At 34.8% G+C, this 13,970-nt stretch overlaps 1 protein-coding gene across 3 annotated transcripts in view; it reads right to left on the reverse strand.

Moving 5' to 3' along the window:
• Positions 1-13,970, reverse strand: part of Usp12 (ubiquitin specific peptidase 12) — an 84,544-nt gene that overhangs the window by 9,017 nt on the left and 61,557 nt on the right. For all 3 annotated transcript variants that reach the window (XM_046454156.1, XM_046454157.2, XM_058582502.1), the window contains 3 exons: positions 7,351-7,580; positions 2,477-2,553; positions 2,299-2,382 (listed from right to left, as the gene is read on the reverse strand). In XM_046454156.1, the coding sequence (XP_046310112.1) occupies positions 2,299-2,382; positions 2,477-2,553; positions 7,351-7,580 (391 nt within the window). The remainder of the gene's footprint in view (positions 1-2,298; positions 2,383-2,476; positions 2,554-7,350; positions 7,581-13,970) is intronic.

Here is a 13,970-nt window from a genome sequence, read left to right on the forward strand (position 1 = left end):
GTAACATTTGCAGAAACCATTTTTCAGTGTTCTCAGGTTGAACCTTTTTGAGTGACATAGTACTTCGAGTGCATACTTTTATTGTGGTTAAAAAAAAGTAACGTAAGGTGTATCATCATAACAATTTAAGTGCACACTAAGTACCACAGTACTAACTATATGAACATTAGTGGCACAGCATATTGCTAGGACTTTTTTATTTTCAAACACTAAACAACTATTCCCTTTCCTCTTCCCTAGCCGCTGGCAACCCCGCTGGCAACCACTACTCTATTTTCTAAGACTTTGACTACTTTTGATACCATATAAGGGAAAATACAGTACTTGTAGTTTTGTGACTGGCTTGTTTCACTTAGCATGTCTTCAAGGTTCATCCATGCTATGGCATATAACACAAGATTTCTTGCTTTTATAAGGCTGAATATTGTCTGCTATATGTATATACCACATTTTCTTTATCCATTCATCTGGGGAGGGACCCTTGGGTTCCTTTCTCCTTTTGGTTATTATGACTAAATGTTACAATGAACATGGGTGTGCAAATATCATTTAAGAGCCTGTTTTCAATTCTTTTAAAACATCAATGATATATTTAAATTGTTGAGGAATCTGTTTTCCATAGCAGCTGTACAATTTTGCATTCCTACCAACAGTGCACATGAGTTTCAACTTCTCCACATCCTCACCAAAACTTTCTTTTCTTTTTTTTTTTTTTTTTTTAATGGTGGCCATCCTCACAGGTGTGAGGCAGTATATTGTGTGTTTCTGATCTGCATTTTCCTGATGTCTGATGATGTTGAACATCTTTTCATATCCTTGCTGGTCATTTGTGTATCTTCTTTGAAGAAATGCCTATTTGAGTCCTGCATCAATTTTTGAACTGAATTATTATTTTGATTAAGCTGCAGTTATTATTAATATATTCTGGATTTTAACAACTTTTCAAATATATAGTTGGCAAATATTTTCTCCCATTCTGTAGGTTCTTTCCACTCTGTTGTTTCCTTTGCTTTGTTGAAGTTTTTAAGTTGAACAAACAATATGGTTTATGTTGGACAATTTTATTTCTGGGAGTCTGGAATTTGGTGTGTGCTAGGCAGAGGGTACTCACGGTACTTGCCCCCAATATATCTCTTAGGCAATGAGTCTGTAATGAGATTCCCATGATGTCGCTATGCTAGAGGATAAGTGTTTGTATGACTCCCCTGAGACAATGACTCTTGGAGGCTTGCCTGACTTTCCTGTTCGCTGACTGTGATGTGTGTCCTTTCATGGTGATAAAACTTGGTTGTGAGCATGATTATTTACTGAGAACTATAAGTCCTTCTAGGAAACCACCAAACATAGGGATGCTCCAAAACATGGCACACATCAAAATTGTACGCTGCTTAGCAGGATATAATGAGAAGAGTAGAGCCTCACTTCTGTTTCTTATGATTGTAAGGTGAATCTAATCATGCAATGATAACATTGGAGCTATTCTATAAAATAATGAACCTATGGGTTACGATCATTAAAGTCAAGAAAAGACAAAAACTTTACCAAATTTACTACAGAGACATGAAAACTTAAAAGTAATTTGTGATTCTGGAATAGATCTTGCTTTTATAAGAAATTAATGAACTAGGTTATGATCCTAGAATCAGACCTGCATAACAGTTGAATGTCTATTACTTTCCTGATTTGAATGAACATGTAGAAAAACTTCTTTGTTGGTAGGAAAAACCTACTAAAGTATCCAGGGTCATGAACCACAATATCAGTAACATAGTTTTAAATGGTGTATTTAGGGTGAGGGGGGGAAAAAGCATTCCTAGTATTATTCATACAGCTTTTCTCTAAGTTTGAGAATGCTCCAAAATAAAAAGCAAAGTAACAATGATAGTGATGGTTACATTCCTTGACACCAAAACCAGCCTTTATGATACACTAGAAGAACATACAATATCCTACCGCAGAACAGCAGAAACTTGGATGGAGTGCAAGATACACTTTCTCCAGAGGGAGACAAAAGTCTACAAATAATCAAAAAAGTTTCAAACATTTTATGTGTACTAGTTTTTGATTTTTCATGCAATCATTAACTATACAAAATCATCTGAGGTTACAGAGTTTATAACCAAAGCAATGACTGGGTAGAATATCATTTATCTAATAATACACAAGGAGCCTTAACTGTTGTGACAACATTAAAAATTTTACTCAATGTAAAATTTCAAAGATCACTTTAATCTAGAAAAGCCCATCTCCAACACCCATGGCCAAAGAATCACTAAAACATCCAAGACACCAACTTACCGTTTATGTGCTTCCTGCTTGCTGCGACACTCTTCACAGTAATATTTGTATTCACTGCACAGAGTTTCTGTGTTGCTAAAGCCCCTGTATAAAATTCAAAATAAATTTATTTTGTGAATACCAGAAAAATCATAAATTTGTTTAAAAATATTTTAAACAAAAATCAATAAATTTCTACCTTAAACAATGAGTAATTGATGTGTTTTGTTCCACGTCAACAGAAAGGTCTAAAAAATCTTCATCTTTGCTGCTTATCTGTAAAAATAGGCAATTATCTTTGATTTCTTCAAGTATTAGGAAATCCCGGGTTCCCAGTTGACAGAATTAAAGCATCCTATTAATCACATGAAATTATTCTTTTTCCTTAAGTTCAAAAGCAAACTACTTGATTTGGATTATCCAAAAGGACAATGAATATATAACCCTTGTCACCTGTATAGATAAAAACACCAAAGTAAACATGTGACTGATTCTCTTAGTACCAAAGGATAATATGCTGGAAAATTTCATTACTTTCCAAAATCCTAGTATTATTTCAAAGCATGGAACAAATTATACTACATATAATCTTTCTTTAAAAACAGGCTGAGACTGAATCAGAATGCTTGACAAAGGACATGTTAACTGCAGTGCTTTTTTGAGAAAATAAATTTAGTCCAAAAGGTCAAATTACAATCTTCATTTATAATCTACCTTTTATTTCTGCCAAAACTCTAATACAAGTTTTGTTTTATGAGTGAAGCATCTTATAAAGTTACTCTTACCTATTTAAATGAAAACAGGACAGAACTTGAGATAAATTTCACTATCTTTTCCCTTAAGTCTAATCCCCAAGTGAGCATATCAGAGACATGAGCCTTAACTGCTGCCTCTCATCCATACTGACTATACATTCAGTTGATTAAAGGTTTTCTTGTTTTAAAAAAGCATCAATGTAGGCTGGGGTTACAGCTCAGTGGTAGAGTGCTTGCCTTGCACATGTGAGGCACTGGGTTAGATCCTCAGCATCACATAAAAATAAACAAGTGAAGTAAAGATATTGTGTCTATCTTTTAAAAATCTTTTTTTAAAAAGCATCAATGTTACAAGCTCAGTATCATGAAGTTGTGATTAAAGGGCTGTACACATGATATAGTTAGACAGCAGTAAACAGGGTACTGTGTATACTGTATTAATACATAGTTTAAGGGAATTTCAAGAGTGGTTTTTATTCTACTTAATTTCTACATTAAGCTCATCTTGAAACCTAAACTCTCACATAAAATACTATTCCACTATACAACACAAAGTAGAATAATACTGTAATTGATTTGAATCTCAAAAAGAAAAAAAATCAGTGAAAAAGAAAGGGGAAGAAAGAATTCAAAAACAGTAAGGGAACATGATATATTTAAGGAAAAATAATTAGCCCAAATTAATAGGAAACTCAAAGGTGACAAGGGATAATACAGCAGAGGAAGCTAAAGCCAGCTCAGACAGGGATTTATGTCTAGGCTAAAAAGAAATAAATATTAAAAAGCCTGGATTTAAGAAATTTGTTTCTCAGAATGAGGTTCTCAGATATTGCCTCAGGGGTCTGAATTTTAAATGTTTACTTTTAGGATAACATAAAAACTGACAAGTTTTTTTTATGTTTTAGGATAACATAAAAACTGACAAACTGCTCTGGATCATCTAGGAATATCTGAGTTCTATGTTTGTGGCTATGATTATGTTGATTCCAGCTAGTCATCAAGCAAAGCAGTATTTCACTTTTACAAGTGGTTGTAGAGAGAAACCTGATAGCTGCTCGGCTAATATAATGTATCTTAATGTCATATCCAGTTATTAGGAGATACCAGCCCAAAACTCAGGGAAGACACGGTGATCTCCATCTGAGACTGAGCTTGGGATTTATTAGCACATATGGTAATTAAAAATAAACAGTCCAATGCAACATTAAAAGCAACCCACAATGAAACCCTCAGCAACACCTAAAGAAAAAATGGAAAAAGAAAAGCCAAGAATTGAGACTGAGAAGGAACCTTCATAGAACAAAGAATACAAGATAGAGTTTCAGAAGACAGTCTGCTCCCCACTGAAACATTAACTGCCACATTAGTAAAATACATGTACTAGCTCCTCCAGAAAGCCATCTCTCACCTTCCAAACACTTTCTATTCCCATAGTACATTTGGTCTACCATTTTCTGACTTACAGGGCATCTTGCGCTTACTTTTACCATAACACTGTGCAGGAACTATTTATTATTGGCCGGTCTTCAGTATATTACAAGCATCTTGATATCAGAAAGTTAATGTCTTAATCATCTTCTTATTCACTACTTATAGAATACCTGGCATAGTTAGATCTTAAATATTTGTTCAATACTGAACAAAGAAATGATAGTCACTCTTCAGGGGTCCTGGATTCTATCCCTCTATTTTAGTTTGACAGAGACATGGCACTATGATCAATTACTGAATCTGTACAATGATGAATTTTAATTCTGAGGAAATATTCTCAATTGATGCTTAATTCTTGTAAAATGATCTGCAGGCTACAGAAGGACTTAGTGAAGAATGGACAAAAAGATCAGTATCTATGCCTTACAAGTCACATTAGTAGTTAAGCTCTTTGAACGAGAAGGGTTGGTATAACTTTCTCCTTCAAAAATGTTGCATCTCTAACCTCTCCCATTCCTACACTACAAAACATACTTTTAAGGGCATTGGCAGTGTCCCAAAGGCATACAGAGGGCCCCAAATATACCTTGCTAGCCTTGTCCATTACTGCATGTCTTAACATGCTAAGCAAATTCAACTATTTTGCTTCTCTGAACAATACTGAATGATACATATTCTGACATCTTCTAACACAAATCAAATTACATTAAAATAAACATCAAGATACTTCCAAATTTCCTGATTACACCTATTATTCCAATAAAATACTATCCTAATGACTGACACTATGCTTCTCAAAGCTTGAAATTCAGTTATAGGAACATTTCTCCTTACAAAACACATCTAAAAACTCCTGCTAAACTAACTAGAGTCCATGCAGATGAGTATTTAGCCAAATAATTCCCGACAGCGAACACTATCCAGCTGTCATTACCACAATTAACTGATGCCTGCAGCATAAAAACCAGCTTATACCAGAGATCCTTACTCTAACCCAAAACATCTTCAGAGTCTACTATTAATGTATTCAAACACTCAGGCACACCTCCTACACTTGGCTTGAATGAGGTTGACCACTATGACTTTGTTTAGGAAAGGGAATTTTATTTGTTAGTATTGTGTCCTTCATTAATTAAAATTACATTATAGACAATAATCATTAATTAGATAATGCTTTATTTAAAGAGTCTGATCTGTCATTCCACAGTTGAGAAACTGGATGACAAGTTTAAGAACAAAATGAGATGCTGTGTTATCTGATCTGATCAATCTTTAAGCTTCATCTTTACAAAGTATCCAACAAAAGGGATACTTCCTCTCCTTAAGTGTACAAAATATGCTTCATTTTTTCTCCCAATAATACAGTATACATAATTACAGGAAAAGGAAAAACAACTTAATATACAGCCATATGCCACATAACATCTTGATCAACAACTGGCTATACGCAGAATGGTGGTCCCATCAGATTATAACAGAACTGAAAATTTTCTATTGCCTAATGATGTCATAGCCATCTTACTGTGATACAACACATTATTCATGTATTTGTGATGATGCTAGTTGTCAACAAACCTACTGTGATGTCAGCTGTTTTAGAAACAGTACAGAACACTTGATGGTAGTTTTGTTACTGTTTTATGTATTTACTATAGTTGTAATCACTATGCAGAGTATTTTCTTTCCACAGGAAAAGGTTATTGTAAAAAGTATGTTTTGTGGGCTGGGGTTGTGGCTCAGTGGTAGAGCGCTCACCTAGCATGTGTGAGGCCCTAGGTTCAATCCTCAGCACCACATAAAAATAAATAAGTAAATAAAGGTACTGTGTCCAACTACAACTAAAAAATAACATTTTTTAAAAAAGTATGCTTTATTACACTGGCAGCAGCCTCATACACCATGTGTTTACCATATCTCTTGAGGTCATGTCAAATAATTTACTGATGGTATCTAGTTTGTGTAAGTACCCTGTAGGATGTTCTACAATGACAAAGTCACCTAATGCCACTATTATGGTTTGGATATGAGGTGTCTCCCAATAAGCTCATGTGATAGACAATGTAGGAATGCTCAGACAAGAAACGATTAGATTATGAATGGTAACCTAATCACTAGAGATGCTTACTCTAACCCAAAACATCTTCACAGACTACTATTAATTATTCAAATACTGAGGCACACCTACCCATTTGATGGGTAACAATTTGAATGGATTACTGGGTGGTAACTGTACGCAGGTGGGACATGGCTGGAAGAAGTAGGTTACTGGGGACATGTCCTTACGGATCATATTTTGTCTCCTCCCTCTCCTCCTCTCTCTCTCTCTCTCTCTCTGTGTTTTCCAGCTGTCATGAGCTGAGTTCCTTTCCTTTTACACCCTTCTACCATGATGTTCTGTCTCACCTCAGACCTAGAGCAATGGAGTTGGCCAATCATGGACTGAACCTCTGAAATCATGGGCCCAAAATAAAATTTCTACTCCTCTTGTCAAGCATGTTGGTCATAGTAACACAAAGCTGATTAACACAGTGCTTTTCTCAGAATGTATATCATTAAGAGATGGATAACTCTACCCCCCTGACCTATTAGGTTTCCAATGGCTTTCAAATTAAGAGAATTTCCACAACATGGTTCTTCTGACCTCCTAAACTGAAACAAAATCAAACACTTCAGACTGCAAGTATTCTCCTATCATCTCAGGTATTCACTGTTAATAAGCAGCATTACATAAAAGCAGATTCCCGTACAATTAAAAGTACATCTTTAACATTACATTATACCTGAGAATTTTAGCTTTTAAGTTTATCTTCTATACTCTCATCCTCAAAGAACTTTTAACATAAAGAATTAAAATTTTTTCCCATAAAAAAATTAATGATATACTTACAGTTTCACAAGTAAGACATCTGGTTTCATTAGTTAATGTTCCCTGAAAAATCTCATGTACCCACGTTGGGTCTGGTGTGCTGTTATTATTTTCACTATCAATATTACCATTAGGTAAACGACCATTTTGTTTTTCCTGCTTTCTCTCTTCTTGTAAAATATCAGCAATTGTATTTAGTAGGTAATTTAAGAATTCATGGGCATCTTGCTGCATGTAGTTGTCAAAAAGCTCTAAAAATATAAATGGAATTAGAGAATTATTTCAGAATTAATACCTTCATAACAAATTTTAAAACAGTAATTTTATCAGAACTAAAAGGACAAATGTGCAATATTATTTGTAATGTACAAGAAAACAAAACTTTTGCATCTAAAAATTATAACTGGATTAGAGGAAAATAAAGATGAAAATCATTTTTAAAAAAATACTGATCCATGAGAAAAGGATAAAACCTATTCTCACACATTTGCACAGTAGATAATGGAAAGATAAGAATCAATTATTCTATAAGGTAAGCTTTAAAGTAGAAGCTAGACAACCATTTGCCAAGAATAAGTCAACTGCTTAAGAGCCACAGTTTATTAAATGTAAATTTACTGAAGCCAGCATGGTAGTGCATGCCTGAAATCCCAGCAACTCAGAAGGCTGAAGCAGGAGATAACAAGTTAGAGGCCAGCCTTAGTAAGTTAGCAAGGCCCTCAGCAACCAAGACTCTGACTCAAAATTAAAACACAAAAATAAAAAGGATTGGGGATGTAGCTTAATGGTAAAGTGCCCATGAGTTCTATCTCCAGTAAAAAATAATTGATTAATTAATTAATTATTTGATTACTGGGCCATATATCCAGAGTTTGATTTAGTAGGTGAGGGGTGAAGCCCAGAACTTGGGAGCTTTTGAAACCTCCTCTGGGTAACACTGCTATGAAGTCAGGTTTTGATGTCATATCAGGAATTATCTATTTAAACCAGATCATCTCTAGAGTGTCCTCCAACTGTGAGATTTTATAATTTCATGAATGTTCCCTGTACTTATAAAAATGAGGACATAAAATGGAAACACTGATAGTGCTAATATCAAGCACTGGGCTTTGACATGACACAACCCTATCATAGAACTCTGTAAGAACTTCAGAGGCAGTATCTCGTTTGATCCTCTTAACAACAATATGATATTGTTAGTAACCTTATTTTTCAGTTAGAAATTGAGATCAGAAAGAGTAAAGTTACACTACCAGGAAAGGCAGAGCACAAGATTCATACCAGGCAGCCTGACTCCACCAGGCAACATATGTGTACTAATGCACAGTGTGAACCTAACTTAACTAAACAAGAACACCTATGCATTATTAAATGAATTGCATTGAAACAAAATTACCTATTTAGGAAATTTTTAGATCTTCAATGAACACAGTAAGTTCCAGAATGACTAAAATTATACTGTTTAAATGAATGCACATATAATTTAGAAGGAAAATTAGGGAAAGTCAAAGCAAAGAGAAGTAAAAATTACATTTTAAAAGAGCTACAGATATGACTGCACAAAATTAAGTTCTATGCATTAGAAATCATTTTAGAAATTAAAAAAAATGAAACCTGAAAACTATGAAAATCTTCCATAATGCAATAGAAAACAATTTCTCATACCAAAGAAAACTAAAAAGGACTTGAAATCAATGATTTGTACAAGATTCAAAAGGTCAGGAAACATGAGAAAATGTTCAACTTTTGCCTATCCTGCCTGTAAAATAAGGATATCATCTTCCTTTGCAAAATTACCGTATAAAGGAGAACAAGTAAAAAGTTATTAATTGGAGAGGTATATTTAAAATAAGTAAATAATAATTTTAATCTTGATATCAAAAAGACCTTTAAGAATACCAATTTAAGGTGCAGATGCTAGGACAACACTATTTGGAGTGGTACTGTAGTTCTTGCAGTTCTATCTCTAAATATATCTACATCGTAGGTAATTTACTGAACCTCCTTAAGCCACAGTTTCTCATCCAAAAACTGGGGCTAATAATAGTATCTACCTCACATGGCTGTTATGAGGATTAAAAGTGCTTAGAACACAACACTGTAAGTATTCAAAGGTCATGAGCAATTGCTATTATTATTGCTGATGATACTGAACAGATCTAAAACACAGAAAGACCAGCTACATAAAAATTAAGTGCTTCTGCATGGCAAAGACAACATAAATGAAGACAAGCGAAAACTAGGAAAAAGATAGGCAATTCAGAATAGAAATACAAATGCCCAAATAATATATGACAAGTAATTGAGAGATAAAAATTAAAACAAATCATTTTCCCCATCACTTTGAAAAAATAAAAAGCAACTTACTAAAATGACTTACTGTTCAAAGCTGGCTTGAATGAGGAGAAATGAGCATTCTCACCCATTACTACTGGGGCTGTCACTTAGTATAGCATATTTTAAAGGGCAGTTTCAATTAATGCTTTTAACAGAATGCAACCTAGTTCTCCTAGATAGTAGTGCCAAGTAAATATCTGTGCATGTACCAACATATTTTAAATGTTAACAACAGAATGGTTTTAATTATGGTATAATTTGGTTAGGAAATACTGAGAAATGGTTAAAAAGAAAGTAGTTACATAGCTGGGCACAGTAACACAAGCCTACAATCCTAGCAATTCAGGAGGCTGAGCAGATTGCCAAAATCAAGACCAACCCCAGCACCTTAGCAAGACCCTATCTCAAAAAATAAGAAGTGATGTAGCTCAGTGGGAAAGTGCCCCTGAATTCAATCTTCAGTAACAAAAAGAGGGAGAAAGGGAGGGGAAGGGAGGGAGGGAGGGAGAGAGAAGGAAGGATGGAAGGATGAAAGGGTGGAAGGGTGGGTAGGTTGGTTGGTTCATTCTATATGAATTAATATGGCAAAATTTCTAAGATATTAAGTAAAACAAAGATGCTGAAAATGTATAAGAGACCTCCCCATTTATGCAAAATAACCAACCAAAAGACTTCACAAAATTTAACTATCACTATTTGGAGACAACATATATATATATTCACACACATTTTTAAAGTGCATTAAAAAAGGGTTGTTAAGATCAAATTTTCTTTTTTCCTTTTTTTAGGGGGCGGCGGGGGGGGGGGGGTGGTGGTTCTTCACACATGTTAGGCAAACACTCTTCCACTGAGCTACATCCCCAGACCAGGACCAAGTTATTTCTAAGGAAGAGGAAACTTAGGAGTTGGGAGAGAGGGGTAGAGCATCCATAGGAACTTCTATTTTGCTGTACAGAGATTTTACTAAAAGAATGTATGCATCTATTATTTGCATATGCACCAATAAACAAGGGCTTTTTGTACAAAATGTCCACTTTCCTGCTCAACATCACTGCCTGTTGCACATTCTTCATATCCAGTTACTTCCTAAGCCCTCTCAATTTTTAAAAATCATTCCTACATCTGTCTAGTCTGCACCATTTCTTTTATGATCTATCTGGTTCAAGTCAGGTCCCCTTATTCAATTTCACTGTGAAAGAATGAAAGTGTGATTCATGGATCCTACCAAAGATTTTTCCCTAACAAACATCTCCTACATTGCATGGTAAAATCCACATAAACTTTTCTTGTTTATTATTTCATTACATTTACATACCCAAAATTCATGCCGCAAATTCTGCTCTCAAATCAAACACCCTAATAATATAATTGGAGCCACACTTAATTTCCCTGCTATAAGCTTAGCATGAAGGATTCCATTAGCCTTAAACAAATTCCCTATGTTACCTTTAGCCTATGAATTCAGCCCATGTGGACTTAATATTTATTTGATCTTGAATCTGGTATACTATGTGTCCACTGGTTTTTGCCCATGATAGATAGTAAATCCAAAGCTCTGTGCCACCATTCTCCAATCCCAGCTCACAGCAAAAGCCACTGTAGCTACCACTGCCAACACTGTGAGGCAGGTTGTTAGCTCTGCAAACCTTCTTGGTGGTCCATTCTACCTGTTTGAAGCCAATCTGTCAGGCTTAGAATCTTCAGATGGTTCCACCATGAAAAGGTCTAGACCAAAGTTCAGAAAATGGAAGACAATCAACTTTAACCTTGTTTCTCAATGCAATAAGTCTCCCTTCCTGAAAATAATAAATCCTTCAATCCTCAATCTCCTATCCACTACTATACTAATTTACTTATTACACCCTATTTTCTTCCTCATCCTTGGGATTTTCTTCATTCTCAACACTTTCTGCTGCTTCTAGGAACCACATTCTAAACAAATTCTCTAGAACCTTTCTGGGTCTCTGCTACCATTTCAAAATTGTTCCACTTCTGCCATCAATGAACAGCGTACAAGATCTGGCCATATTGTGACTCTTGATCCTCTTTTCTTTGAGGCCATCTGCCTGCCAACCCACCCACCATCTACCGAGGGCCTAATTTCCAGTAATCCTGACGCCCTAAACTTAAGGCAGCTTCCTTAAGTACACCTTCATCTTTCCATCATAAAGATCAACATATAACCATGCTAGAGTTGATAAAGGATTTAAGAAAAGTGAAAATAAACTGAAAGTCATGGAAGAATCCAGAGATAATGAGGGAGGACTAGTAAAAGACTTTATGAAAGCACTCCTGGGGCCCCTAGTTTGAATTGGTGATGATTAATTCACTACACTGGATAATAATATCCTAGCTCAATGTCATAATCTAAAACAGCCTAATTTTTCTGTTAAAAAATCATTTTGGCATACATATGTGTTTTTTAAAAATAAATGCCTTTTTTGGGGAGAGGGTATAGTAAAAGGTACAGATGTTTCTTGTTCTGGGGTTTTACCCTGGTATGTGTGTGAGGGGGTGTTTAGGAGGGTGTTCCTTTGCTATGGAACAATGACTTCATATCCACAGAAATACCTCAGCTGACTTGAAATCTCTGGAAATGAGATGCAAAGTAAATCAGAAAATTTTCTTTAAACTTCTGTTGAGGTGATTCTAAGTAATTTACAGTCCTTTTATGTAAACATAGTCAATATAATAGAATATTGCAATGCCTGAAAGCAGACATGATAGCTTTACAAGTACTAGGACAACATAAAAATCAAAATATCAATGATGACTTTGTAACAATCCCTGTCGTCGATGGTATTATGTTTAATTTTTTCTTATGGTTCCCTCTCTACTCTAAAGAGCATAATGGGAAAGATGGACTTTAAAATTGCTTTGGTAAATTAAACCAATTCACTCATTCATTCCCTCATTCAACAAGTATTTAGTAAGCACCTACTATGTGCCAGGAACTGGATTATATGCTGAGAAAACAATGGTGAACAAAAACAAATGGGTTCCCTTCGTCATGGAACTGACAGTCTATTAGGAGAGACAATTTCATTATTAAATAAATGTATAATTATAAACCATTATAATCCTGATACAGCTCCAATATTAATGCAAAAGAATAAATTAAGTCACTGCCTAAAAATAGATTTTTTTCATAATTCTGAAATAACTATAGCTTTTATTACACAATACTCTATAAATCATAAAAAATTTGGGGGGGTAAAGAACTTCTTGAAATACATACAAGAAATTATTTACTCAAATCTATTTTATAGGTGTTATTTATAAATGACTAATATTTCCTCATTTGAGGAAGACCAAGATATATGTGTATGTTTTCAAGTGTGATGTAACCCATATGATCTATACCTCTCCTACAGAAATACAGCTCCAAAACATACATGTGCAGATTCCTTAAGAACTAGAATCATTTTTATCTCATGCACTGGTACATAGCTAGCACTTACAATAGTACTTGCCATGTATTAAGATGTGCTTGACAATTTCTGAATGAACAAATGAATGAACAATAGGAGTTGACAGTTAAAGATGATATGAGACAAGCATATTTGACCCAAAACAACAATTTGAACTACATGTATTGCCAAAAATTAGTGTGTAGGGGCACACAGCTATAAATTCCAATTGATATGATTCTGAAGCCCACTTTAAATAATTCTAAATTAAATGTCCAGCTGGCAATCAACTCTAGCTAACACAATCCTACTCCATTCACACCATGCTAACTGTCAAGCTATCCTTTACTATACTTTCTGTTCTTTCTACAGATAACATTTTTATTTTAGATCTTCAAATGGCTTTTTTCTTACTTCAAATCCCAATGTCACCTATAAGAGGTGACAACTTTCACAACCACCCACTTCTATATAGACCACTCCCCTCCTTCTCCACACCCTTTCCCTGCTTTATTTTTCTTTCTAACAATGACACACTATATAACATCACTGTTGATTTCCTCCACACTAGATTGTCAGTTCCCTGATGGCTTATTTCTATATCTGCAATGCAGAGACAGTGCCCAGCTATACTACTCCTCAATATTTATCCTAAAGAGTTAAAGTCAGCATATTATAGCAATACAAGCATACCCAAGTTTATAGCAGCACAATTCACAACAGCCAGGGTATAGAACCAGCTACGTGTCTGTCAACAGATGAATAAAGAAATGTAGCATGTATACACAATGAAGTTTTATTCAGCCATAAAGAAGACAAAATAAGTCAGATTCTGAAAGTTGAGGGTTGTATGTTTTTTCTCATATGTGAAAGCTAGAGGGAGGATAAAGAGAA

This window comes from Marmota monax, unplaced genomic scaffold (assembly GCF_021218885.2).
Source record: "Marmota monax isolate L192 unplaced genomic scaffold, Marmota_monax_Labrador192_F-V1.1 WCK01_AAM20220418_F8-fsc00011, whole genome shotgun sequence".
NCBI classification, from domain to species: Eukaryota; Metazoa; Chordata; class Mammalia; order Rodentia; family Sciuridae; genus Marmota; species Marmota monax.